Genomic DNA, 25,226 nt, shown 5'->3' on the forward strand with positions numbered 1-25,226 from the left:
CCTATCTGCATGACCTTGACCTAACAAAAACATCCACGACCTCGTGAGGCAGCCGTGCCTCGCGCAGACAGGTTACGCGTCACGGCTGAGGGAAATTCAATCTCGACCGAGTGACTTTTCACAGCGGAGCGATCCAATCAGACTCTTGCGTGAATTCTGGTTCATCAAAACCCCCACCGAACACTGTATGTGATCGAGACATTAGTTTAGGGAAAATACCTTTAATTGTCAAGAAATATACCCAATAAAACATACCAAAAAAAAAAAAGAAAGCCCTACGTCTACACCTTATACTGCAGCAATACAATACACGAGACAATTAACACAACTGCGCCGTTGTCACTGAATGGTTTATGCTAGGTGTTGAGTTATGGGGTTACATTTATACGTTCCCTTGTATCATTTGCACGCAAAGTAGCGGGCGTATAAATAAGCAGATCGATTTCTACTTGATGCTAACCTAAGGGGGTAGCTCATGCTTTCACTGCATGAGTCGATATATGTACGCTGTACGTACCGTATTCGCGTACAAGAAGTATTCTCCTGTCAGAAGCGTTGTACTTGATGTTGATACCGGACCTGTTCCTCCTGCGCTCCACGGTCATAAACACAACCTTCAAATTATTAAGCTGTTGGAGCCTATTGTGACAAGGTTCTTTACGTCCTATTAATATGCGACCATGTTTAGAACAGCGCTTTACTGGTACTAGCAACAAATCAATCGCGAAGACGTCAGTTACAGCGCCCGGTGCAGTTGTCAACACTTTAGTGTGACAATGCAAGAAATTGTGGCTGCCCCAAGCAAATACAGATGATTTCAGACCGAGGTCACCGTTTCAATTTCTGGTGTGTTAACAGTTCTGGCAGACATCGAACTAACTTTAGGATAACCTATATGACATTTGTATTAGTATGGAAAGACTAATTGTGTTTTGCAGTCATTCCAGTCAATACCAGTTGTCCAAAGAAATACTGTTTTCTGTTAACTTATCCACCGATCTGCAAGTTCACTCTTTCCCCAAAATACCCCTTTCCATTTGGGTTGCATCTCCTAATATTCCACGGATACGAGTTCAGACGCGACCCTACCGCTGTAAGTTCACGTTTAATATTCCACAACAACATCCACTTAGTAGCGACCTAACCACTTTGATTTCATGTGGTTTTTTATATTTCAAAACATCGCCGATTTAGTAGTATGTCCTAAAACTCTGATACGTGTTCTGACAGTACGTATCCCCTTTAATTTCAAGAATAATATTCCAATACAACACCCGTTTTGCAGCATATCCTGGAAAAAACACTGATAAAGTTCAGACGGTATATAACCATTTTAAATTCGTGTTTAACATTTTTAAACAAGACCCATATGACAGCATGTCCTGACAAAACATTGACACGGTTTCAGCATCGACCTAACAGTGTAATATCATGTTTAAAATTCCAATTCCATTTAGCAGCATATCCTGAAAATCATTGATACGTGTTCAGACGTTACCTACTTAACGTAATATTATGTTTGATATTCCAAGTCAACGTCCACTTAGAAGTAGCCTGTCACACAGAAGCAAATATACACATGGAACCCCACGCAAGTCTCGATTTCCACAGGTTCAGGGTCTCAGAAAATGAAAGTCTCAGGGTTCTTTTTCCATCAGATTTGATTATTTTACTATGTGCTTTCTTCTGCAAAACATGTTTATTTTAGAGTCTAGTTAGTCTAATTGATTAGTATATTATGAAAAACATCGATACTGGTTCCGGTGCGACCTACCACTGTATTTTCAAGTTTAATATTCCAAAACAACGTCCATTTAGCAGCATATATATACGTGTTAAGGCGGAACCTTACCACTTTAATTTAATATTTTTATATTTGACATCAACATCCATTTAGTATCAGGACCTGAAATAGTGATACGTGTTCACGTGCAACCTAACTTGAGTAAATTCATATCTACTCGCTAAAAAGAACTCCATTTAGAAGTATGTCCTTCAGCAGTTACGTATCAGTTTTACATGGAACTCATGCACGTGTTAAATTCTGTAAAATCATTTACTCCACATGCAAAGACACCTGCACTACAGACACCCGCTATACTTTATCGACAAAATGTAACGTGCATACTGTAAACATCCTATACATTCTGCCCTGAAGCTTACATATTTACCAAACACTAAACACCCCAATGTTGCAAAAGCATGTGACACGAAAAACATCAAATGAATTCGAACTGATTTTTGGCGGTAGAGCGTTTTGTAACGGCTGACTCAAGTCATCGTATCCAAGTAGCTTAGACCGAGGTTCATGACGTTCATCATTCGATCGTCTGGTCCAGACCCGATTATTTACACACCGTCGCCATTACAACTGGAACAATGCTTAGTTGAGCGTTAAACAACAAACACGTACTAATTTTCCTTTGGACGATATTTCATCTCCATTTTAAATATTGGAAATAATAATTCTACATTTAAAATAACATCAGAATGAGTTTGAATCATTACTACGCTTGAAGTATTCATCTTAGAAGCACCAACATATAATAACTGAACATATTTGCTCATTCAATATTTACACATATCATCTGCGCGATTAACATAGGAGTATGTGCAACATCGGCTACTTGTGTGAATTTATCTTCCCCGCCACCACACACGCAGAAAGGACTGGGCCGTTTGATTACAGTCTGAACGGTGCGTAATGGCTCCCAAGTGTGACCCACTTAATGTTGACACCAGCATGGATCTACCAATCCGATATTTTCAAGCGAATTTCGATTCTAAATATAGCTCACCGCTGCGAGATGAGTCTTGCCAGCAAAACGGCCTTATGCTGTAATTCTTAAGCGTTTATGGTCATACCGCTAAGTTCTCAAAAAGATGTCGCAAAAGTAAGTTGTCTGCCCACGTCAAGGTGACCAGCGTTTCTCATAGTCAGATAATTTATCGATCGTGGTCAGAGCAGCCAATGAGGAACGACGGGATATGCAGTCTGTTGTATCAACCGCTCCGGCGCCAACCCGGGTCACAGAACGAATATACTCGCGTCAAGCACGGCGGAGAGAAACTCCTCCTGCTACTGAGACGAAGATAATATTTCGTGGTTTTGCTGCGGCTGTAGAAACAAGGGATGAGTTGCATGTCAGTGGTTGATAGGGGAATTATTTTTACAGGACAACGTTAAGTGTACCAGTAATGGGTCCCGGGCTAAAATTTTGTAGTTACTTGTAGACGAAATTGGTGAGCATGTTCAAGCATACACGTGCAAACTGCTTCCATAGACAAACAGTGGTGAAATAATTGTCCCTAAATCTTAATGGTAATTATGCCAACATTACGCTGAAATGAAATACATTGTAAACACAACCCCTTACCGTACTTTCGTTGCAAAATCATGAATACACACAACTGTACCAAGGTCATTGAGTGCAAAAATGACTCACGATAATTTCAGGTGTACATGCGAATATGTCGTCATCACTGTCGAACGAAAGTATCACTCTGACGTCACACTGATACTTTCGTTCAACCAATAACGTTCCACCCTAATTTGCATAATTCGTCTCACGCATGCGCGATGTGTCTGAATAATGCTGCCATGTTGTGTCTGATCCAAGAGAGGTGGCCAGGGTACACGTCCATAAAATGCTCAAAAACTTTAGCCGTTGTCACAGTAAGTATTCTCATTCACCAGCACATAGCGCAGTGCATTTCTTCCACAGCAGCCTCAGTCACGAGTTCCCAACAGGGCCCATTGTTCCGGCCTCGCTTTTTGAATCTTCACCTTGTTGGAAGTATTGACTTGAACAACATCGTCGACAAAGACGTATCATGTCGTCACCGTCATCTCGAGTAGGTCCTGATACTAAGTGGAGTGATACGACTTAGTGAATTCATATTCTTGGCGGGATACACATCGATTTCAACACCGAAGAGTAATCAACGTTCCAACACTCAGCTCAGCCATGTTCTCGCGTGTCCTCTGTTGTTGGGAGACGATCCCTGTAACACCGGTCACGTGATGGACGATACTATCTCAGGGGCCCTAAAGGGGTTGATGGTAGTTCATCTCACTTGCTACTACGTAAACGACTAGTAGCTTTATTGTTGCTGTACTGCCACTCCACCAGTAGTGAGAGACGCAAACTATAGAATGTGCCGATAGTGCAAGGAGGGAAAAGCATGCACTTTTGCGTTGGGATAGTAGTTAAGATAGGTCATGTGTTTGATCAACTCGCTTTTGTAGCCGTTACTGTTATTATGCAATCGTTATGTCATCCTTGATTCCGAATTAACTTTTTGATATTGCTTCCAGATAGACAAAACTTTCGTTGCTCTTTATGAGTTATAGAATATCGTTCTTACACGTCTGCCACCGAACGACATCATTCCCGCCACACTCCCGTTATTGTATATCGGAGTTTGTCACCACCATTTGATAAGTATCTGATGCGGTGTTAGCGTTCACAAGTGTCGACGCGTTACTTGGCGTTTCTTGTTGAATGCAAGCATGATAACACTAAGTGAATTGTAGTGCTTGAATGTTATGGTGTGTTTTTAACTGATACGGTGTATGTCTTACATTTATGAGCAACTGTATGAGAAGTGTTATTTACATTATGTCGATATTTCTGATGTTTCTTTTTCTGATTGGAAATCCGTATCACTAAACAATTGGTACTGCAATGCCAGTTATGATTTTGCTCAAATTCAATTAAAATCGAAAAGATTACGGTTTTAATAGTTTCGTTTGAAATATTAATTCGTATCAAAGGTATGACATTAATTACGACAGTATTTTCTCTGGAAAACATCAGCGCGTTGATTAATACCGATTTTACAATAACACCTGATATATGATGATTTGTCAGATTTTGATGCTTTTGCTACTGTATTGCTGACCCCAAGTGACCCTTATGAATGAACAACCCCAAGAGGGCCTCTCATCTCGTTTTAGATGCCCGGATGAGCGTTTCACCATGGACAGACCTCAACGAGAAATGTCGAGAGGAAATTACCTGCATTATCTCATTTTAATATTTTTTTAAGTACGGTATTGGTAAGAGTGACAAGGTAATTGACTGAAACAGACGACAGTTTTCTTTGATCGTACATTGTTGATACGTATGGTTTTATGAATACGTATAGAGATTGTTTAATAACAGACATCGTCTTAGATTAAACTGGAGGTCGGGGAACTAGGGTCTGTTTCGTCATGACGTCACACAATATATGATCATAACAGATAGTTCACGTTGGAATGTCGCTAACTTGTACATCATGCTACTGTGGATGTGTTAGTAAGCCACGCCCATGTAATATGCATGAATGACTGCCATTTAAGAAAAAACAAAACGTTGTATTATTACCAGTGCTGTTGGATACACATGCCAGTGTCTTAACTTTTCCCTGTTACAATGCTTAAGCAGTCATATTTACGCCCAGAAATATACTCCAGAAATAGATTTCGATCGATCGTGTTTGAGTCTGGTGACATTGTCATTCTTACCCAAGAGACCTTATTAGTCGTTAGGAAAGTACTTCCAGTAACTCTATTTTAGCTGAGAGGAGTATAGCGACATCGAACGCAGACTATCTCCAGCCTATCCACCCACCCAAGTTGGCGCCGCTCGCCCAACATTCAGCAGTAACGCGAGGGTACTCAGCGCTCCTTTGTCTGCATGGCTGCCCCGCTCCGAGAAAAATAGTCGGAACTACCTTTGAGAAAACCCCAATCTGTACCACGCGCTGGCAGCTGATTGGCCAATCGATATTCGACATGACGTCATGCGACCTCAAGGTATCTCACTTCTATCATATTCAAATATTATTTCTGAAATTAAACATCTTACTAATTACAACTACCGCTTACGGTTCATGCACTCGGGACACGTGACGAGGGGTGCACAATCGCGGTCTTATTCAGCTAAATGATAACTGAGAAATATAGCTGTATAGAAGGCCAGCTAGACATTTAGACTAGCACTTTTATTGTGTTTTGGTAATAGGTGGAGTTCTAGTAAATATTCGAAATTAACATTCACATATCAACAATTAAGCAGCGAGATACTCATCCACTATTGTTATGAGGTCAGGTAAGGGCGTATCGTTCATGATACTGATTTCTGATAGCCAACAGCCTGGGTGTTGAACAAAGAAAATATGCTTATTTTCCATCTAGACATGTTTCAAAACACACGTGCAGCGACATACTTTGACAGAAGTTTCGCGTTTATAACACTGAAAAGGGCCTGTGGGTAATCACCAAATTCACTTTGATACGACCCCTATTTCACTGAGTGGGATCGTCCGCAAACGATGTTGCTATAACAACCTGGCGTTCAGCCAATTCAATGACCTTTGCAAAGCGTTCGTTCGGCGTCTAGCGGAATAGGATGACGATTACGGAATACGATGCTCAGCTGGCCATTACCGCATTTCTTACTTACAATTTGACCTGGAAATCGTTACTTAGGGTTTGTAGAAGCAACAGTCGAAACATGCTACTACTAGTATTGTTGAGATTTGCGAAGATTCAATGTCCAGAAAACCCAATGTGGAATCAAGATCGATATGACTGAAGAACCACTAGTAGACTCTCGTTTAAAGTGGATTTGTTTCAAGAAATAGTCTCAGGTTCTGTTGGCACTAGTGGTTTAATACGTTTCGGAGGGTTTGCACATGCATGTGGGGTCCAGTCTTCCTAAGGTAGCATATCATCTTATTTTATACTTTAATTCCGCGTTTAAATAAAAGTTCGCTTCGTTTTGAAAAAATAGCATTGATATTTGTTTTCTTCCTCAAATCCAAACAAACAGCACACCTGCACATGCTCACTACGCATACCGTATTGCCTATAAAAAGGTGCACATACGCCTGAATATTTTGCGAAATGAAATTTGTAAGCTTGTTGTGACGCTAGAAGACCCGCTCCACACTAGCACAGTGAGAGAAGATCGGACTGATGTCAGATAAAACTTAATTTGTAACAACGCCCCCAAACGTTGAGATTTTCGCATCCTCGTTGTAGAGACAGACGCTCGGCTATTCTGGATTCAGTTAATGCAATGACACTGCTGAAATTTTGTGCAAAATTTTTAGCAGTTCTTATTCGCACGTAATTTATCATTTTCGTATATAATAGGGTGGTATTACGTCATCTTCGGTACCATTTAAGTCTCCTTTAGAGGACGTACCACCTTGGTGTGAGGCTGTAACACCAGACGCTGCATTAACTAGACATTATAATGGGCAAATGATACTCTACATGCCAACAATCTGTCCTCAACAGATGTCACGTTGAGGTATTGTGTGTTGATTTGTACTTGACAAAAATTCGAATCATATATTCTTGTATAGATTCATGGTACATGTTCAGCGTACTCATTCAGGGACAGGGAAAGGCAGGGGCCATGGACCACTTTGCACATTAGACTCATTATTTATTTTTTTAAGTTTACTATTGATACAAGCGCAGTGACCTATTCTACATTCAGAAACTGGCTAATAATCCTGAAAATGGCCCACTTGAAAGTTCTCTATCTCAATCCCTGATCATTCATGGGGTTCCGGAGTAGAATGTCGTGCAACAGGTTTGTTGAGAGGCGACCAAGCGGACTTGATTGTGTGGATACTGCGGGAACATTGTGGACTGGCAGACAAGGAAAAGATCGACAAGTATTACTAGTCCTATCAACAAGAGAAACAATCTATCGCGAGGTGAAAATAAGCCAAAATAATGCTCACATTGTGTTTTAAGTGTGGTGATATGGCTTCTGGGGAATTCAAGCTTGAGGTGGATATTGTGCAGGGGATCGTGCTGCGATTTCTTGGTGACGCTCATTGTATGATACTAGCGAACGTATGACTCTAACACAGGCTATCCTTTTACGGATGTCAAACACGTTTATCACTATTAGTTTACATCGTAATAACTTTCCTGTGTATGTTTAACATGTGCATGCTGTGTGGTAACAAGTATCATTACAGATTGATATGAAACTCTTCGTGGAAGCATAAGATCAGCTGTATGTCTAGACGGCGATCGAATCAATCGGTTCTTGGTATAACAGAGGTACCACCCAGTCACTAAAAAATCGATTTCACTAAGGCTAACGCTTGATCCTAAACACCGAACCCGTGGAAATACACTTCTGCGGCCCATGTTTGATGCATGTCAAAGTATCTCAGTTTCGTCGACCCCAATGATGTCCGTCACTTGCTGGCCAAGTCAAGACTCACATTATTTACACTAAATTACAGATCTCCGTAATATCTCTTGAATATTGTTGGATGCGGCGCTAAACATCGAACAAGCCAAATCGAACAGCGAAGGCCGTAAATATTGTTTGGAGTGGGACTTCCGGTCCATATACCACTGATTGGGCACTTGTGACTTCCAGTACCAAAAACCAACCTGGGGACCAAAATGCAGCATACGCGTGTATATATGATTTTTACCGCCACAGAGCGCAGGATCAAGTACTTCCATTCTGGTTAACAGGGACGTTTATGTGCATATCGTTTTGTCTTAGACCACTCCACCTAATTCAGTAGATTATTGAATAATCGCATTCCAGCACTGCAGAGGGAGAAATGTCGCAGGGTTCAAAGGGTTGTTGGCACGTGCTGTCTTTGTTTCATAAGCTATGTTACCACAGCTCCGTTTGAAAGATGACATCTGAATTTACCACAGACGACTGAAATTTCACTAATCCCGTGGCCCTCTTACTGTCGAGCTCTTTTGAATGTGATTTTTACTGCGCACCTGCCACAATTGCAATAGACAGCTGCTTGCAGCAGATGTACCCGAAACAGTGGAGTGAAGGGGAGAGCGTACGCTGAATGTGTATTAATACATCCAGGGGCGTAGCTACCATTGTAACAAGTTGGTCTTGCGCATAATTGTTGCTAAAAAGGTTGGGCAAGCTCTCATTACTATCTGAATATAAAGTTTGCAACCTACCGGTTTTACACGAAATAAATGGCGTGCTATGCGTCTGACATCGATGCAGAAAGAGAGATATTCTCGTATGTTTTTTTAGACTTACATGTACTGTGTGTGTGTGATGGGGGGACAATGACGATTAAGCTATTTAATGCGTCATCATGGAACGAGTGGCATGTACCGAATATGTGCCACTTACTATGCAGATATATTGTTTAAATTGATTATTATTCGTTATTTTGGGGGAAAGTCGGATTCTCCGTATGGGTACAACGTGTGAAGCACCCTTCCGGTGTCCAACGCAGTGTTATTGCTGGAGACTAGTCTCTCTCACCTGCCCTTGAGATGAAGAAAACCGGTCAACAAGCGTAAAGTGTGAAGAACATGCACCCATTTAAAAAAAAGGGAGAAAAAGAAACACACTTCGAGCTGTTTTCTAAACGTAATCTATGACCGAAATGAACCAGAGCCAAGGTTTCTGGGTTGAAATAGAAAAATCAAAGTACATGGTTAGGCTGGACAATTGATTGATATTTTAATGGAGAGCATGTTGTGACAAGGCGAAGATGAAATAACAAGGGCGTGTTTTAACTGGGTCAGAACGCGTTCTGTTCGGTAGAGTTCTCAACATGCGCCGAACAGAGGACAGTGACGTTCGTCGACTGATCCTTCTAAATTTAGACCTAACGCGTGAGGCTTTGAATCCTCACTGAGATAAAACAGTATTTCCCAAACGCGTTCAACCCTAACCCACTGCTTCATGTCAAGTCCAAGTTCTTAATCTATTTTATCATTATCACTATTAGAGTGTGCCGGCGTTGGGAACGAACAACATTCTCAGCAACACATCGCGATATTTCATTCTTCTCTACGCATCCCATGCAAGCTCCTCACAGAGAAACTCTGTTCGCTGAGCTCTCTATTCGATTTATCGGGAGTGAAACGATGGTCTCTCGCGATGGGAAGGAGCTTGCAGCTCACCTCGAGCTTTGCAATCAGCCACTTCCCCAGACAATTTGCGGATACGGAAAGAGGCGAGGTTGACCGATTGATAATAATGGTTGAAGCTCGTCCGTTGTCGCCTTAGTGAAAGGGAAGTTATTGTTCATTATCTGAACCAGCTACGGTCGCGGTGTACATACGTTCATACAGTTCTCATCGACCGGGCGTGCGTACAGTGTGGATAAACGTGGTGCGGGGAGCGTGGGCGCCGACAATTGTTGGGCGCAGTGTAGTAGATCTAGTCATCTCCGCGATCGTTAAGATACGGTTTGGGTTGAATGAGGTTGAAACCTGACGCTGTCCTCCTCAAGAAGCCGTGCCACTGTACAGGAGATTCACAGACGCATTAACATGGTTGATCTGAGAACGTTTCACTTGACAAACACGGAATCGTAGGGCTACGATCCAATGCATAAGGTGCATTTAATATGGATATTTTATGGAGATTGATAGCATCAATACAAGCTTCAGTAAAAGGAACTTTGACATCCACCAAATAGTATCACATATTCTGCTTGGATTCTGCAGACGTCTGTCAATAAGTCAGATTTGAACATCAACTGGACTCAAAACAAACTGCTTTCAAGCACTTGATAATGTGAGATAGGTGGTGTATGGTTGGCTGTGGTACCAAGAGAAAATCGGATGCCATAAATAGCCTCCCTGATCAGCAAACAATGTGACTTATTTCCCTCTTGATGGAAACCCATGAAAAGCATATGATATAAGAGAACATATGTTTTTGGAGAAAATTCACAAAGCTATTTTGCCTAATTATAAAAGACTGATATTTTGTTGAGAAAATGCTGAAGACTGATGATAAAATTGTAAACTGTTGTGCCATTCCGAAAAAAAAGTAATATTTTAAATCCATTTCAGATAATTGACTGTTGATTGTGCATTCAATGATTAAAAATAGAGTTCAGCTTAATGTGTGAATGTTTTTTGATAAATGTTTGACTTTCTTTTAACTACCAAGATATGTTTGTGAGAAATTGTGTATTGAATGGGCAAAAATTTTACTTAAATTTTTCACCCACAATGGCATGTTGTTATTTTGTGCTGGATATGATTAGACAGTGGTTAGACCAGTACAAGTAAAGCCACTGGTGTCCACCTGAAAGTGTCATGCCTATATAGTGTATGTTTTCTTTCCTCAGGTGTAGAATGACAACCAAGGAACCTCAATCACAAATCTTCAAGCACAGTGTGAAAGGTATGTAAAGTTTCAATCACAGTAACAACACCTTGAGATTTAAACATGCAAAACCTTCAAAAGGTCACATGTGCTTGCCTCAACTACATTTGATTAAACTCATGTAGTCCAATCATGACTTGTTTTGATACAGGTTGTAAATACATCAACAGGAGTTTGTAAGTTCTCTGATGCTGCTCTGTTATTTACAGACCATTATATGGATGGAATATTGATGATAATAGCCTTAAACAGTTTTCATGCTTTATCAAAATCTAGGATAGTAATGTTGAAAAATAATAAATCTTTGAATAATTGATTCTGTTGATGAGACACCCACGATAAAGAATGTCACTAATGGTCCAACAGCATGTTATATGTGCTCATGCTATTGATCAGTGGATTGTCTATTATGTAGATATTGATTCTGTACAGTTGGAATAATGCTGAGTGCATTGTTTAAACAAAAACACAAGAAATTATATGGAAATCAGGTTTATTCATATCTATTTGTAGGTGACTCTCTCAAGATAACCACTGCCAGAAAATCCACTGCTAAATTACCACAAGCCTTGTCACTACCTAAGCTTGGCATACCCAAATCAGAAGGTGACAGTGGGATTGGTTCATCTGATTCTTCAGACTCAATGAGTGATGTGAAGGACAGTTTCCAGGAGGCAATAATGAACCTCAAGGCTTTGAATGGGGAAGGGGACAATGCCAAGACTGGTTTGGATAGCGACACTGTTAAAGAAAAATCAGGGAACTGCAATGGCAAATCTATAGTGAAAAACAAAGCAGACATAGATGATCAAGCGAATGGTGATGCCAAGACTGTAGCTTCTCCTGGAGTAGACTCAAAGCCAAGTGACAATGGACATGAGACTAGTATACAGTCAGTTAATGATAGTGAGGATGTCAAGGAACAAGAAGAACCCATGGAGGTAGTAGATGAAGTAACAGAACTGTGTGAAGAGGCTTCTGAAGTTCAGTCTGATGAACTGTCCCAAGACCAATCTGAAGAACCACTGGAAACTCAGTCTGAAGAACTGCCAGAAGCCCAGTCTAAAGAACCATTGGAAACTCAATCTGAAGGACAATGTGAGATTCAGTCTGAAGAACCATCAGAGATTCAGTCAGAAGAACCATCAGAAGTTCAGTCTGAAAAACCATCAGAGGTTCCGTCAGAAGTTCCTTCCGAGGTTCAGTCTGAAGAACAGTCAGAAGAACCGTCAGAAGTGCAGTCTGAATTGCAATCAGATGCTCAGTCTGAAATGCAGTCTGGAGCACCATCTGAGATACATTCGGAGGAAACATCTCAGGATGCTGATAGGGAGACATCTGCAGAACCAGAAGTATCTACCTCAGATAAAATTGAAATATTAGACAGTGACAATGAAGAAACAAATGAAACTGCCAAAACATCAAATAGCTGTGATGATGATGAAGTGATGCTGCTGCCAGAAAGGGAACCTGTAACAGAAAAGGATGAGAAGTCTCAGGATTCTGAGCTTGGGGATCATCCTTTGACGATTGGTGATAAGGTCAGAAACTCAGTGAGAGACATCATGTCCAAACTAAAACAGGGTAATGAGTTGAATAAACTGTTGGTGAAGCCCAAACATGAGGAGAGTGTGGATGTTGAACCAACAAGTGGTTTGTCAGAAAAGAGCTCTGGAAAGAGCAAGCTCCTGTCACCATCTCCAAGAAAGGGCAACCTGTTTGAGAATCTAACTGTGATAGGAGCTGGGAGTTCATCCTGCAAAACCGATGGTAAGAAATTGATCTTTGCTGTTTGTTTGACCCATGGATAGCTTTATTTATCATTGGATACCAGTATATGTTGTATGTAGCAGCTGTCTTCACTAACATTGTGTAAATGTGGGCCAGATGTTACATCAAATCATTCTATATATATTTCATCATGACTAACAGGTTTGTTATTATGAAGGATGGTGCTGTTCAGATACCAGTGTTGCAGTAGTATTGCTACATCTATTTGTCCTGCATTGTAAAGAAAATTTAGAAGCTGAATATCACTTCTTTTTAAATGCCCAGCTTAGAGATCTTCGGGATACGAAGATACGGGATAAGAGTTTGCAAGTAAATATGATTTCATTTAAAATATCCATAAACAAAACACACTGAAAACTTATACAATCTAGGTTGTTTTATCTATTATGCACACAAAATAAGAGAATATATGAAAAATTAAAAATAAGTGTTAGAGTTATCTTTAAACAGTCAAGAAATACAGCTGTATATGTATGTACATATATGTCTTACTGATATTTCTCACTGATGTTGTGAGAAAATTTACTCAGGTAGACAGGTAAATGCTTAGTCTTTTAAGAATTCTTTTTATGTTTTTCAAACCATTTCGAATATGTATATTAATATGTGTACGGATCTGTGGCCTTCATATGCTATAAAGATGATGATGATGTTGACCTATTCTCAGTAGCATCTTACATCATTATCAAAATGACAGTATGTCGAATGTTGGCAACAAAACAAATGTTCTGTCAAGTATATTTTTATTGACAAAGTTGTATGTGAAAATATGAATGTTTGGTGGATGGATACTCACACATCTCTCCAACATTGTTCAGGCAGAGTAGAGTAGGTCAAAACAAATCAAAGAGAAAATAATCAAATGAGCTCATTTAAAATTTGTTTACATCATTGCTTTGATAAGTTGTAAGTATTTTTGATCTTCTTTAACTTTCATCACTATCAGTGATACTGCAGATGTTAAACACATGACATGACAGTGTTTTATAACTAAATGAAGTTGTGTTTTCATGTTTGTGAGTTTCATTGAGTATTCAATGCCGGGAAATTTCATTTTGTTGTCAGAAAGATTCAAAAGTTAAAATATCAAAACAACATACTCAATTATGCAAACTGCAAATCTTAAAATAGTATTGACTATTGATATAGATCATCACAATCGATAATCATTAACTAAATATTTATCAGTTATTATCATGTTATTATCATTGTTTCAGTTTTCATATTGATAATCATGAATAATTTTCACACTGATGATATTTCCAAATAATGAACCTTTTCGCCAGCCTGAAATTGTTTATCAGTTGTTATGTGCAAAAGTTATGCTTGTTTGAATAATGGTGACTGCGAATAATAAATCTGCACCAGATTTGATTATTTATTTGTCATTTTACATGACCACAGTATCATTGAAGAAAACAACATTCACTGATTGACTATCTCTCAAAACGGTGGATATTTTTAAGCTGTTGTGTTAGTCCAGGTGGTTGTTTTTCCAACATTTTATTTGATGAAATGCATTTTGAATCTTGATGGTATGTCCCAGTTCAGATTGTCTTGCATTTTGTGCAGGTATAAGTGCTAAGGATATACAAGGTGGGAAAAATGTCACAAAGAATACATCTGAACAATCAGGTTCACAAGAAAGTGATGTGGAATTCATTGATGATGACTTTGACAAGAAGGATGATGATATTATTCTATGTGATGATGAGGAACCTATGGTCAAATCAAACTCAGGTAGCTCAAAAGTTCAACCTCAGGGTACAGACACAATTAAGAGTGAATCTGCTTTTAAGGAACACTTCACAGTCGAGACTAAGACTGAGTTCAGTAGTGATAATGATAAGCCTGTTGAACAAGAGATGAAGAAAGAAGTCAAATCAGAGTGTAAAGTGGAGAAAGAGGATGATATCAAACCTATGGAGATAGAAGAGGATAAGGACTGCGAAGTCAAAGAGGAGAAGGAAAATGCTACACAAGAAGATTCAGGTGAAGCAGAACCTGCATCTAGGACTGATCGTAAGAGATCTCAGGAAGATCCAGTCCCAGAGTCAGGGGCTCCACCCAAGAGGTCTAGGCTAGACATGGTCATAGGAAAGTTGGGATCCCAGATTGGAATTTCTCCTGATACCATCAAATCTGACACCTCGGATGAAGACTCCCACCCAGGGAGTGAAATGAGTGAGAAGTCGGAGGATGCTTTGTCTTCTGTGAGCGATGAGGATGATGACAAGACATCTCAGTCAAGTACAAAGACCATTCGACTGTCAGGAAAGGTATGTTGCATTAACACAGCGTTCGAAATACCAACAGTCAAGGACAGGTTATTTTCAACACGAACTGCCAGGTTCTCCAATTCACATGCCTGACAGTTAGGTTAATATCTAGACATGTATATGATGATACTCATGATATTTCACGGTAATGAATCATTATTAAGTCACTCATAAAAATAAATGAGGAATTCCAACTAGGTGATAAACTATGTCACTTGTCAAACCTAAATGATCTGCAGGAAAGTAAGTTTTGGTCAGGGCTGGTAACTTTTCATCTTAACAAGCCCTGTTGTCAGGCTGAAATTTTGTGATTTTCATACACTGATTAGCACAGTTGAAGATGGGAAAGATTTCCCTGAGCGTAAGGAATCTGTATTCAGGTATTTCTAGCTTAGGTTTCAATACCTGAAATACTGAAACAGGAAAATATGTCATAGTCTTTTGGATGTATTATAGTTTGATACTGAACCTGTTACAAGGATTTGAAGAGGTGTTGGTATGAACTATTCTACTTTGTCACATATGTTCAATGAAAAATTTAGTTTTGAGGTTAAATTACGAATTTAGTATATTTTTGCTCAGATGTAGCAGTGGAAGTCATTTTGATGTATGTTGCTAATGTCAGATAGATTTGTTCAACAGTTTGACTTTAATTACTCCATTGATGTCTTGCTGATATTTTCACTCTTGGCTGTGCAAAGTTTGAAGTCAGTCAGTATGATTATGTTGTCAAATGCAATTAGCAAAAATGCACCCTCTTTGTTGCTACAACGTCAGCTTCATGAAATCTGCGAAACTATTGTAAGTGGTGATCTCATCAATCAATTGTTTTTCTTCAAGGAATTAGAAGCTCTTGTTAGAAGTAAAGTCTCTGCCTACCTCAAAGCTCATCGTGACAGCAAAATGGATTCTCTCAAGTCCAAGATAGTGGATCTACAGATGGCCAATGAATCATGGAAAAGTCAGGCCAAAGAACTGCAGAAGAAGGTCCTGGAGCTCACGGTTTTACAGCAGAGGCTGGAGAAGCGAAAGGCTGCCACAGCAGCACTCCGGGTAAACCTGCTGGACGTCATTCCATTCTGTTTCCACTTGCATTGTTATCCTTGCCAGGGTAGACACCATTGGCCAGATCCAAACAATCCACAGTTCATTTTAGACTGGTGGTATGTGTAAAATATCCCAATTTTTTGAGACATTGAGTCCCACAAGATGTTCACTGTATCAGACTAAAAGTAAAATACCAAGGGCCATGTCTACTCTTGCCATGGTATGGGAAAGTCAAGTATTGAGAAGGGTACCAGTACTTTGTAATAAGTTCATAGGATAATATTTTTTTTTCTTGATGCTTCAGTATTGTAAGAACTGATAATTAACTGAAGTTTGATACTTACATTTGCACATATACTGAATGGCAAAAGAAATGCAAGTTCTGCTTTTTGTCTAGGTTTTATACAGAGGACATATGCATGAATGCTTACTCTTATGAGATTTCATTTTTTCGAAACTTTTGTCTCTTTTACTCTTTGGTATATATCTTTCAGTCATTTAACTCTAATGATATTGTCTTCAAACTGGATGCAAGGATAACAGTGTTGATTCATATTTCATGCTTTAAATTAACAATTAAATCATGAAGATGTTGTGAAGATGTGTTACTCTCAAGGCGGATAATTTCACATTGATCAATGACTACCTGCTGCTTTGTGCATTTATGATATTCTTTTCTTTCAGCAAATAACGACTCGCAGTGTGGCAGTGCAGGCTGATGACACCAAGGTAAGAAATAGCTACATACAAATAATAATCAGTGAAAACAAGCAACATTCACTGAAGTAGGTGATGATTCTTTTATTGGGTGTGGGTGGTATGTACTTAGTTACATCATGGAGTAGGTGCTTTTAAAATCTTTACAATCATTATCTATAAAATGATATCACCTTTGAGGATGTTTGTGATAAATGGAACCACTATCACTTGATTTGTAGAATTCCCCAAATTCTTTAATGAGTGTGTGTGCGTGCGCCATTAATAAAAATATTGGATTTACAAGATTGATAACATTGACATGATGGAGCCAAGGAGGAAACAGAGGATGAAGAGAAAATATGATGATTTTTTCCATTCCTTTGGAAATGTTTTCATCTGTATGGATATATATTACTTTATCTCATATGCATTGGCTAGTGGTAAACTGCAATATCTCCTGCCTTTTTTGAATGGTATATATATGTATCAATTAATAACTGAAGTATAAAGACCTTAGTAGTTTGTTTCAAGTTCAAATTATTTAGCTTTACCACTTAACTGAATAGCTTAAGAAAGTAGAGAGAAAGGCTGTTCCACACAACTCAATATTAGCTTTGTATGAAACAATCAATAGAACACACATTCAGTGAAGGAAGTTAACATGTGTGCTTATCTCACAGGACAAACAGATATTGCAATCTGAGTCTCAGGTATATTTTGAGTGTGGGTCTTGAACTGTAGGGCTTGTGTTAGTTTTGCTGTTGAACTGATTTCCCATCATGTCCTTCACCACTCAACAACACCTTGCATGGTCCATGTTTTTTTTTTGTGAATTGTTTAAAACATTCTGGTTTGTCAAACCGTGTTGCCCGATTGATGTTATGTATGAATTGTTTGTTGTCATGAAATTAATTGTCACTGAACTAACTTCTAGAATTGTTTAAAGAGGTGATTGTGTTTTAGGAATTAGGACAAAAACAAACAAAACGTAACTGAATGAATGTAGTCAAGTCTGCAGAAACTGCATTTAGAGTAGATATGTTTACAAGTGTTAAGGAGTTAGCTCCCTTGTGTAGTCATCCCAGCATGACGGTCAGTTTGCCTCTTGACAAGGTTGATACATAGTTCATCTGAAATTTCTTTCAACCAATTATGTCTCAAATGCCTTTAACATGTTTAACAATTCTGATTAAGTTTGACATCTGTGACTAACAATGATTCCTGGAAGAGCCTTGCTAGATAATCAACCTGAAATAACCCTATGTACTTGACATCAGATGTAGGGATAAATAAACCAGGAATCACTGAGAAGGTTGAATTATTTAACTTATGGTAAATATATTCCCATATGTCTACAATCTCTTCTTAAATGTTAATTACATAATGTTCATCAAAGTATATCCAGGTGGGGATACTGTATTTTGCAGCTTAAATACACCACAACGAATATCAAAAACCTGCACTTAAATAAGAGATGGAAAAAAAATGTAATATTTTTATCCCCCACCTCAGATTGGAATTGAATGTCACAATAAGTGATCTCGGTCCAACATTCTGTTCATTATGTTTTGTTTCCAGAGCATGTTACCATCTCTTTTTGTCAGTTTAGCTGTGAACTGGTGCCTTTGGCTACTTAGAAATTCTGGAGTTGTTAATTTTACGTTTAAGGACAACAAATTCATGTCAGTCATGAACCACTTTATTTTCTCATTAATCAGTATCCCTTTCAGCGATTTGGAAAGAGAACTGTGACAATGGGCCATTTTCATGATTATTTGCCATTTTCTGATTTTAGAATGGACCACTGCCCTTATTTCAATAGTAAACTTCAAAATTTTAATGGGCCATTTTTCATTCTAATGTGCAAAATGGCCCATGGCCCCTGCCTTTCCCAATCCTTGCCCTTTATTTTGGAGGAAGTTTTTGTCTTGCATAAATTGTTTTTAATTCCATTAAAACCAATTGAAAACTCCATTGATTCTGTAATTACCACTTTTCTTGATTGGATTTTCAAATTAACAACATCCTTGGTAGACAGATAAAGGTACAACTCAACAAATGTCATTTTATCAGGATTTGAATTGTGTCATTCATCTCTTAAGAACATGGCAGCTTTGGATTGATGAGCGTAAGTCTTGAGCTACACAAAACATACAAGTGGGAAGGGATACATGTTTTTATGCTTATTTAAATTTGCCCAACTGTTGCATCTTTGCAAGTATTCAAAACAGGATACAACTTCAAATTACATAGAAAAGTAACTTTTAAAGTTTTTCAAACTGTGGACCAAAGACTTTTTGGGTATTCTGTAGACACTGCAGTCCTCTTATAAAGAGAAGCAAACACTCCCTGAAGTAGACCCTGTCAGTAGGCCAGGGTGCCTTTTTGACAGAATCGTCATATTTCCTCTACCAAACCAGCTCAGTTTCAGCTCAGTACTGACCTATACATATTTGGGTTTATTGAACCATCCCAAGCTAACATGTTAGTCCATGAACAATAAGGTGTTGCATTGCCCAACTGACTGTCCTAATGATTCAATGTCGACTTTGTTTCCAGACTAACTTTGCTACTGGTTTGGCAGTAAAGCAGCCTAAAACACCCCCTAAGGCAGCAGCACCAGCTACCAGTACCAGTTTCTCCTTGCCAATATTCTCCAGCAACACTGCATCAGCTCCTGTCAGTTCCACCAGTGTGGCTGGAGTTGTGTTGACATCAGGCAGCAAAATATCCCCTGCCACTGCAGCCACTGGCACCACCGTCAACAGGAACAGTGTCTCACAGGTATGTTGATCTTCCTGTATATGCATAAGAATGTTTCTCAGTTGAAATATGAAAATGATTATTTATAATTCACAAATTGTTCTATTTTCATTCTTGAGAAGCCAGAGGTCATACAGTACATTGTATATACAGTGTTAGTAAAAGACTGATCTTGGGACTTGTTTTACTGAATAGGTGTGATTACAGGTTATATCATTGTTCTGATTATAAGTAGATGTGCCCAACCTTTGATTTGGTTGAACAAGCTACATTTGCAAAGGAAGGGTATGTGATTTGGTCAGTTGGAACTGGACATCTTTAAGGTAATATACCTCATTTTCTTTCGCTGTGTATGTGACCAAATCTTGATGTCATCATTTCAGTTGTTGTCTGCCACTGCTGTTCTTCCGACTACTCCATCAACCAATATCGTAGTCGGCCAGCCTCCACTAGGTAACTTGACTGGAGTCCGGCCTCAGCTTGCCCACCACCTTAATACTGCCCTCTCATCAGCCCCTCCCACATCCTTAACAACAGTGCGCAGTCTCCTTGACAACACAAAAACCATTGACACCACCAGCAAGTTACAAACCGTTTCAGGCCAGCCCATATCAGGAGGCTCCAATGTCATAGTTGTAAGCTCTCCCAGTCTTGCAGGTCAGGTTGGGGCTAAAGGGATTGTGAATGTGCCCAAGGTGATTGATTTGACATCTGATGATGATAATGCCAAAGGTCCCGCAACTGGGAGCCAGCCTGCCCGAACAATGACAGTGATGCCTGGGACAACTGTTTCTGCTCTTCGTCCAGGGCTTGTGCAACAGCAAGTGATCAGAGGGGTGAACCCACTCACTTTACAACAGTCACTAACTAGTGGAACATCTATCCTACTTAGCTCCCCAGGACTTGTCAATGCAGGTGCCCCGAGTTTAACACGACCAGGAGGGACATTCCAAATCGTGACTGTAGCATCAGGGTCCAACCTGCGACCAGGGACATTACTGACTGTTGTTCCTGCTTCCAGCCATGTTACCACTCAGCAAACTCAAATACGCACAACTGTTCCCACTGTTCTACCTGTTGCTAAACCAGCAGGGACTCCAGTGGCACAGACCATGCCTCAGTTACGTCCAGGTACAACTTTAAGTCAAATCACTGTTTCAACTCCAGTTAGACCAGCCACTTCATTACAGACAGTAACAGCCAGACCACCACCACCTCTACAAACAGCACCTTCATCTACTCAAGTATCAACAGTGAGTGAACAGTCATAATGAGTATATGGTCACAGGCTGAGCCCAAATCATTTTCTCCACTGAATTCTAATATAGTTCTGACATCGATTTTACTGTTTTGTGAACTAATATTTGAGATCACCTATCAACAAAGAAAGCATGTGAAGATCCTGGTTAAAATTGAATAATCGTGGGAATATTGCTGAACAGGGTGTAAAACTAAACTCAATCACAATTAATCAAGGGAGAGCAAGTAATACATGGAAGTATTAGTGACTGATAGTACAGCATTGCTGCTATTGTTATGCATTGTTTTCTGTCTCTGACACAGCCTGTCTCACTGGCTCCTGCCCCAACTGCAGCGCCAGCCCCTGCCTCATCATCACCTGCAGCCTCTCCTAAACATCCAGCTCCGCTCCCTGCCAAACCTGCCAATCAGCTCAGCAGAGGGATCAAGGGAGGCATGCCTCCAAAACCAGGTCTCAAAATCTCAAGAGTCAGTCAAGGTATGTGTAAAGCCTCTATTCTCAGCATATTCTGAAACCTTTGTAGCTACTTGAATGACAAACATAAGCTGAAATTGGACTTTCCCAAGACAAAACTGTGTGAAATAATTTAATCCTTGATGGATTTCAGTTCTGGTGTAGGTCCATAAATGCTTGTAATAGGCGACTATTTAGATATGTATATGAAGATACTTGTCATATTTCAGGACAACAAATCATTTTTCATTCACTAGTAACAATAAAGTAAGTAACTAAATTGGTATTTTTTGTGGGCAGGTCAGTTTTAACCAGGACTGGATAGTTTTACAGCTAACCAGCAATGTGATCTGATTGGATTTTGGGGGGTTTCATAAATGGATGGCATGTTCAGGCTGTGTGGCTTAGCTGCTAATGTGTCATTGTACCTGATGGCTTTTTCTCCTTGTATCAACCATAACCAGGACCTCATAATCAGTACTGTATTCAACAATAACTGATAATTTGCCCACTCCTATTGTCTGTGCAGGTATTGTGTTGTCCTGGAACATGACGCTACAAGACAATCACGCAGAGATAGCTTCTTATCAGCTGTTTGCATATCAGGAGAGTTCTGCTCCCCCAAGTACATCCTTGTGGAAGAAGGTGAGGATACTAAACATTTGATCATCAATTTTAGCATTTCAGGCATTGGTGGATACATTGGTGGATGGAATATTGCTCATGGCAATAGCTGATAAACAAATAAGGATATGATCATTTGCAAATGTTTTGTTTATCACCTTGGTTACATCTGTGGATATTTATATAAGCCTGTGTTTCTTGTGAAGGGGTTGTGGGGTAGCCTAGTGGTTGAAACATTCACTCGTCTTGCTGAAGACCCAGGTTCAATTCCACAAAAGTACTATGTGTGAAGTGTATTTCTGGTGTTCCTGCAGAGATATTACTTAAGTATTGCTAAAATCAATTTAAAACTATGTTCACTCTCTCTGTGCAGTTGTGTAATACTTAATATTTGTAAAGGACATAAATAATTCTTGTAATTAAGAGATGTGGTCATGGGAAAATGGCAGTTATGCAGATCAGTTTTTATCTATGAAAGTTAATTTAATGATTTTGTTGCTAAGTTTACACTTGGAAAGGTGGTCACAAAATGGAAAGGGAAGTATGCTTATATACAGGACCTAATTTCAACACTCTAGTGTTTGTTATGGTCCCCTAACACCAGTGTCAAATTGGGGATTCTTTTTCAATTTGTTATACAATTAGGTAAATTTATTGCTTCCCCCCACCACTTCTTTGCCACAAATATACCGGCTCTTTGACTTTTTTAATGGTATATGCGGGTAAATGGAAACACCAAGACATTGACATCATTGTGTTTCAGGTGGGTGATGTGAAAGCCCTGCCCCTACCCATGGCCTGTACTCTAACTCAATTCCAAGAAGGAAACAAGTATCACTTCGCAGTTCGTGCTGTTGACAATCACAACCGGCTAGGAGACTTCAGTGACCCCAGCACAATTCATCTTACACCAAAGTGATCCCTAATGTACTGTCTCATCCCTTACGGTGGTGCAACTTGCAAAGCTGCTTTGACCTTCAGTAAAGATCTGATGTCTAAACTTGCTGGGAGATGAAAATTAAGGTGTTTCAGAACGTATTTCATAAGTATTGATTACTAGCAAACAAGGTTGCTATGCTTCATAAATAGCAACTCAGTCTAACATATGGTGCCATTCTTTATTATGGCACCAAACAGCCTGTATGTAAAACCAGTTTCAGATTCAAGTAAATGCCTATAGTGCATGTGAAACCCAGTGCTCATGTAGTTGATCTAAATTTGAGAGAACTTTCTTTTGATAAGGAAGAAAAAGTTGTAATTAAACAGAAAATGTCCATGTAATTCACCATTGTGGATTGTGTCAGTCCTCAAAGAAGTCTTGGATTGAAGTGTTTTTAGGTTTCTGTATTGTACATTTTCCAGTGGTTGCAAGGTGTCATATGTCATTGTTACACTTTTTCCAATGGGCATTAATCATTGCAATTTGTTACCAAGATTGCATTTGGCAGAGATGTTTCTGTGATGAATCCAGTGATGGAAGTGAGTCTGGAAGATTTTTACAGGTCTAGGAAGGAGAAAATGATGACATGTTTAGTTGTCACCAAGTAGTTCATTGCCAATCAAATGAATCGACCTAAACATGCATTTCTTGAATTTAATATTGAGAGACCCTGAAGTTACACCCAAAGTTAGTTAACGGTTCTTCTGTAGTATCCATAACAAGTCACTCAAAATTAAGATTTCAAATCAGATAGTTTACAATAAATAAATTGAAGAAAAAGAAAATTAGAATATACATTTTGTAGGTTAATCAGTGAAAAAAAAACCCTAATAGTTGTAAAATTTCAGCAAATTTTAAGAATACATTGCTGAGAGAAGACTGCGTGTCTATAGATACTTCTGAAAAAGGTTCACAGCTGAAGTGTCTTAGTACATTCTCGTCCTGTTATTGTTATGTAGATATTACAGTACTCGATTTCATCACTTGTCCTATTTATTATATTGATGAAACTTCAGGATCAAGAAGGTTTAGAAGTTTTGGTCAAAATGTTTGTCAAAAGCAAGATGTTTGATTTTGCTAGTATTTGCGGAACAAACTGCATACATTTGAAAGTGAGAATCGTTGAGCGGTGGGTCATGAACGTGATGCTGACAAGTAACCGTTTGTCTCCAGAAGGGCAGGGACAGAAAGAAGTTCCATTTGTACTGGAGCTTATTATGTTGTGACGAAATAGTTGCCGTCTAGATTTCTTGTCTGTACATATGTATATACATCGTTAATTGGCCTGTATATGTATTGTCTTTTCATCACGAGAAATAAACATTTTTATATGAGTATATGGCGTTTGTGTTGGTGATTGCCATGGGTGGGATTCCTGTCCACCAGCATAACTAGAGGCATGGTTGGACACGGAAGTGCCCATGGTTTAACGTTGCATTCTAGCGGTTCCGCCGTTTCCTTCCACTATAGTTTGCAAGTAATGTCGTAGTGGTGCTTAGCAAGGGATAGCATCTTGGAAAATCAAGTACCTGCTTTTCCTGCAATTTTATTTATCTAGATCGTGGGTCAATGAGGACTTATCATTCTTCCAATGTTCTACTGGCAAACACATTTAAGATGATCCACGACCTGACAAATGACCCCAATTTGCATACTTGGGAACTAACCACAGAACGATTCACTTGAAACGAGGGAGACAGGTTGTCTGATAAATATCGAGAAGTTCATTTTCCCCGTGCGTTTCACGCATGAATTGTTATAGCACACTCGATTTGGGAACAGGTACAATCCCAACGAATTGAATCAACACAATATACTGAGCAAATATGTTTAGGACCACCGATCCATTTCACGAAGCAAATGACATTTTCCTGGGTTTTTTTAATAACAAAATTGTTGAATATCTAAAATGCTTGTCAATGCCCCAATCATCTATTTGTCTTCGTCTTAACTAAAGGTTAGCGTGGAATATCAGTATCTTATGCCTGAAATTGCAGTCTTATCATTCGAAGGAATATGCGGTGTTGATTTCATGTCGCGGTTAGCATGTATTGCACGTGCATAATCGTCAAGCTACCTGTAGCAGCCAAGTGTACTCGCCTCTCGTCACAAATGCGTTTAGTGCGCAGGATCATCTAATATGTGTCTAGCAGTATCTGTCTGCCTTTTAAGAAAAATATGAAGGACCGTTTTGTCTACAACGGTGTTTCTTTACAAGA

At 39.3% G+C, this 25,226-nt stretch overlaps 1 protein-coding gene across 1 annotated transcript; it reads left to right on the plus strand.

Annotated features, from left to right (window-relative positions):
- The first annotated feature begins 3,564 nt into the window (after window positions 1-3,564).
- LOC137284673 (activating transcription factor 7-interacting protein 1-like) lies at window positions 3,565-24,344 on the plus strand. The gene is made up of 11 exons (XM_067816580.1): window positions 3,565-3,676; window positions 11,113-11,168; window positions 11,664-12,920; window positions 14,514-15,220; window positions 16,061-16,273; window positions 16,952-16,996; window positions 19,526-19,750; window positions 20,113-20,982; window positions 21,293-21,467; window positions 21,973-22,088; window positions 22,831-24,344. Exons 2-11 carry the CDS (start codon window positions 11,120-11,122, stop codon window positions 22,984-22,986), a joined length of 3,813 nt encoding a protein of 1,270 aa, XP_067672681.1. The 5' UTR covers window positions 3,565-3,676; window positions 11,113-11,119; the 3' UTR covers window positions 22,987-24,344.
- The last annotated feature ends 882 nt before the right edge of the window (window positions 24,345-25,226 follow it).

This window comes from Haliotis asinina, chromosome 5 (assembly GCF_037392515.1).
Source record: "Haliotis asinina isolate JCU_RB_2024 chromosome 5, JCU_Hal_asi_v2, whole genome shotgun sequence".
Taxonomy (NCBI): Eukaryota; Metazoa; Mollusca; class Gastropoda; order Lepetellida; family Haliotidae; genus Haliotis; species Haliotis asinina.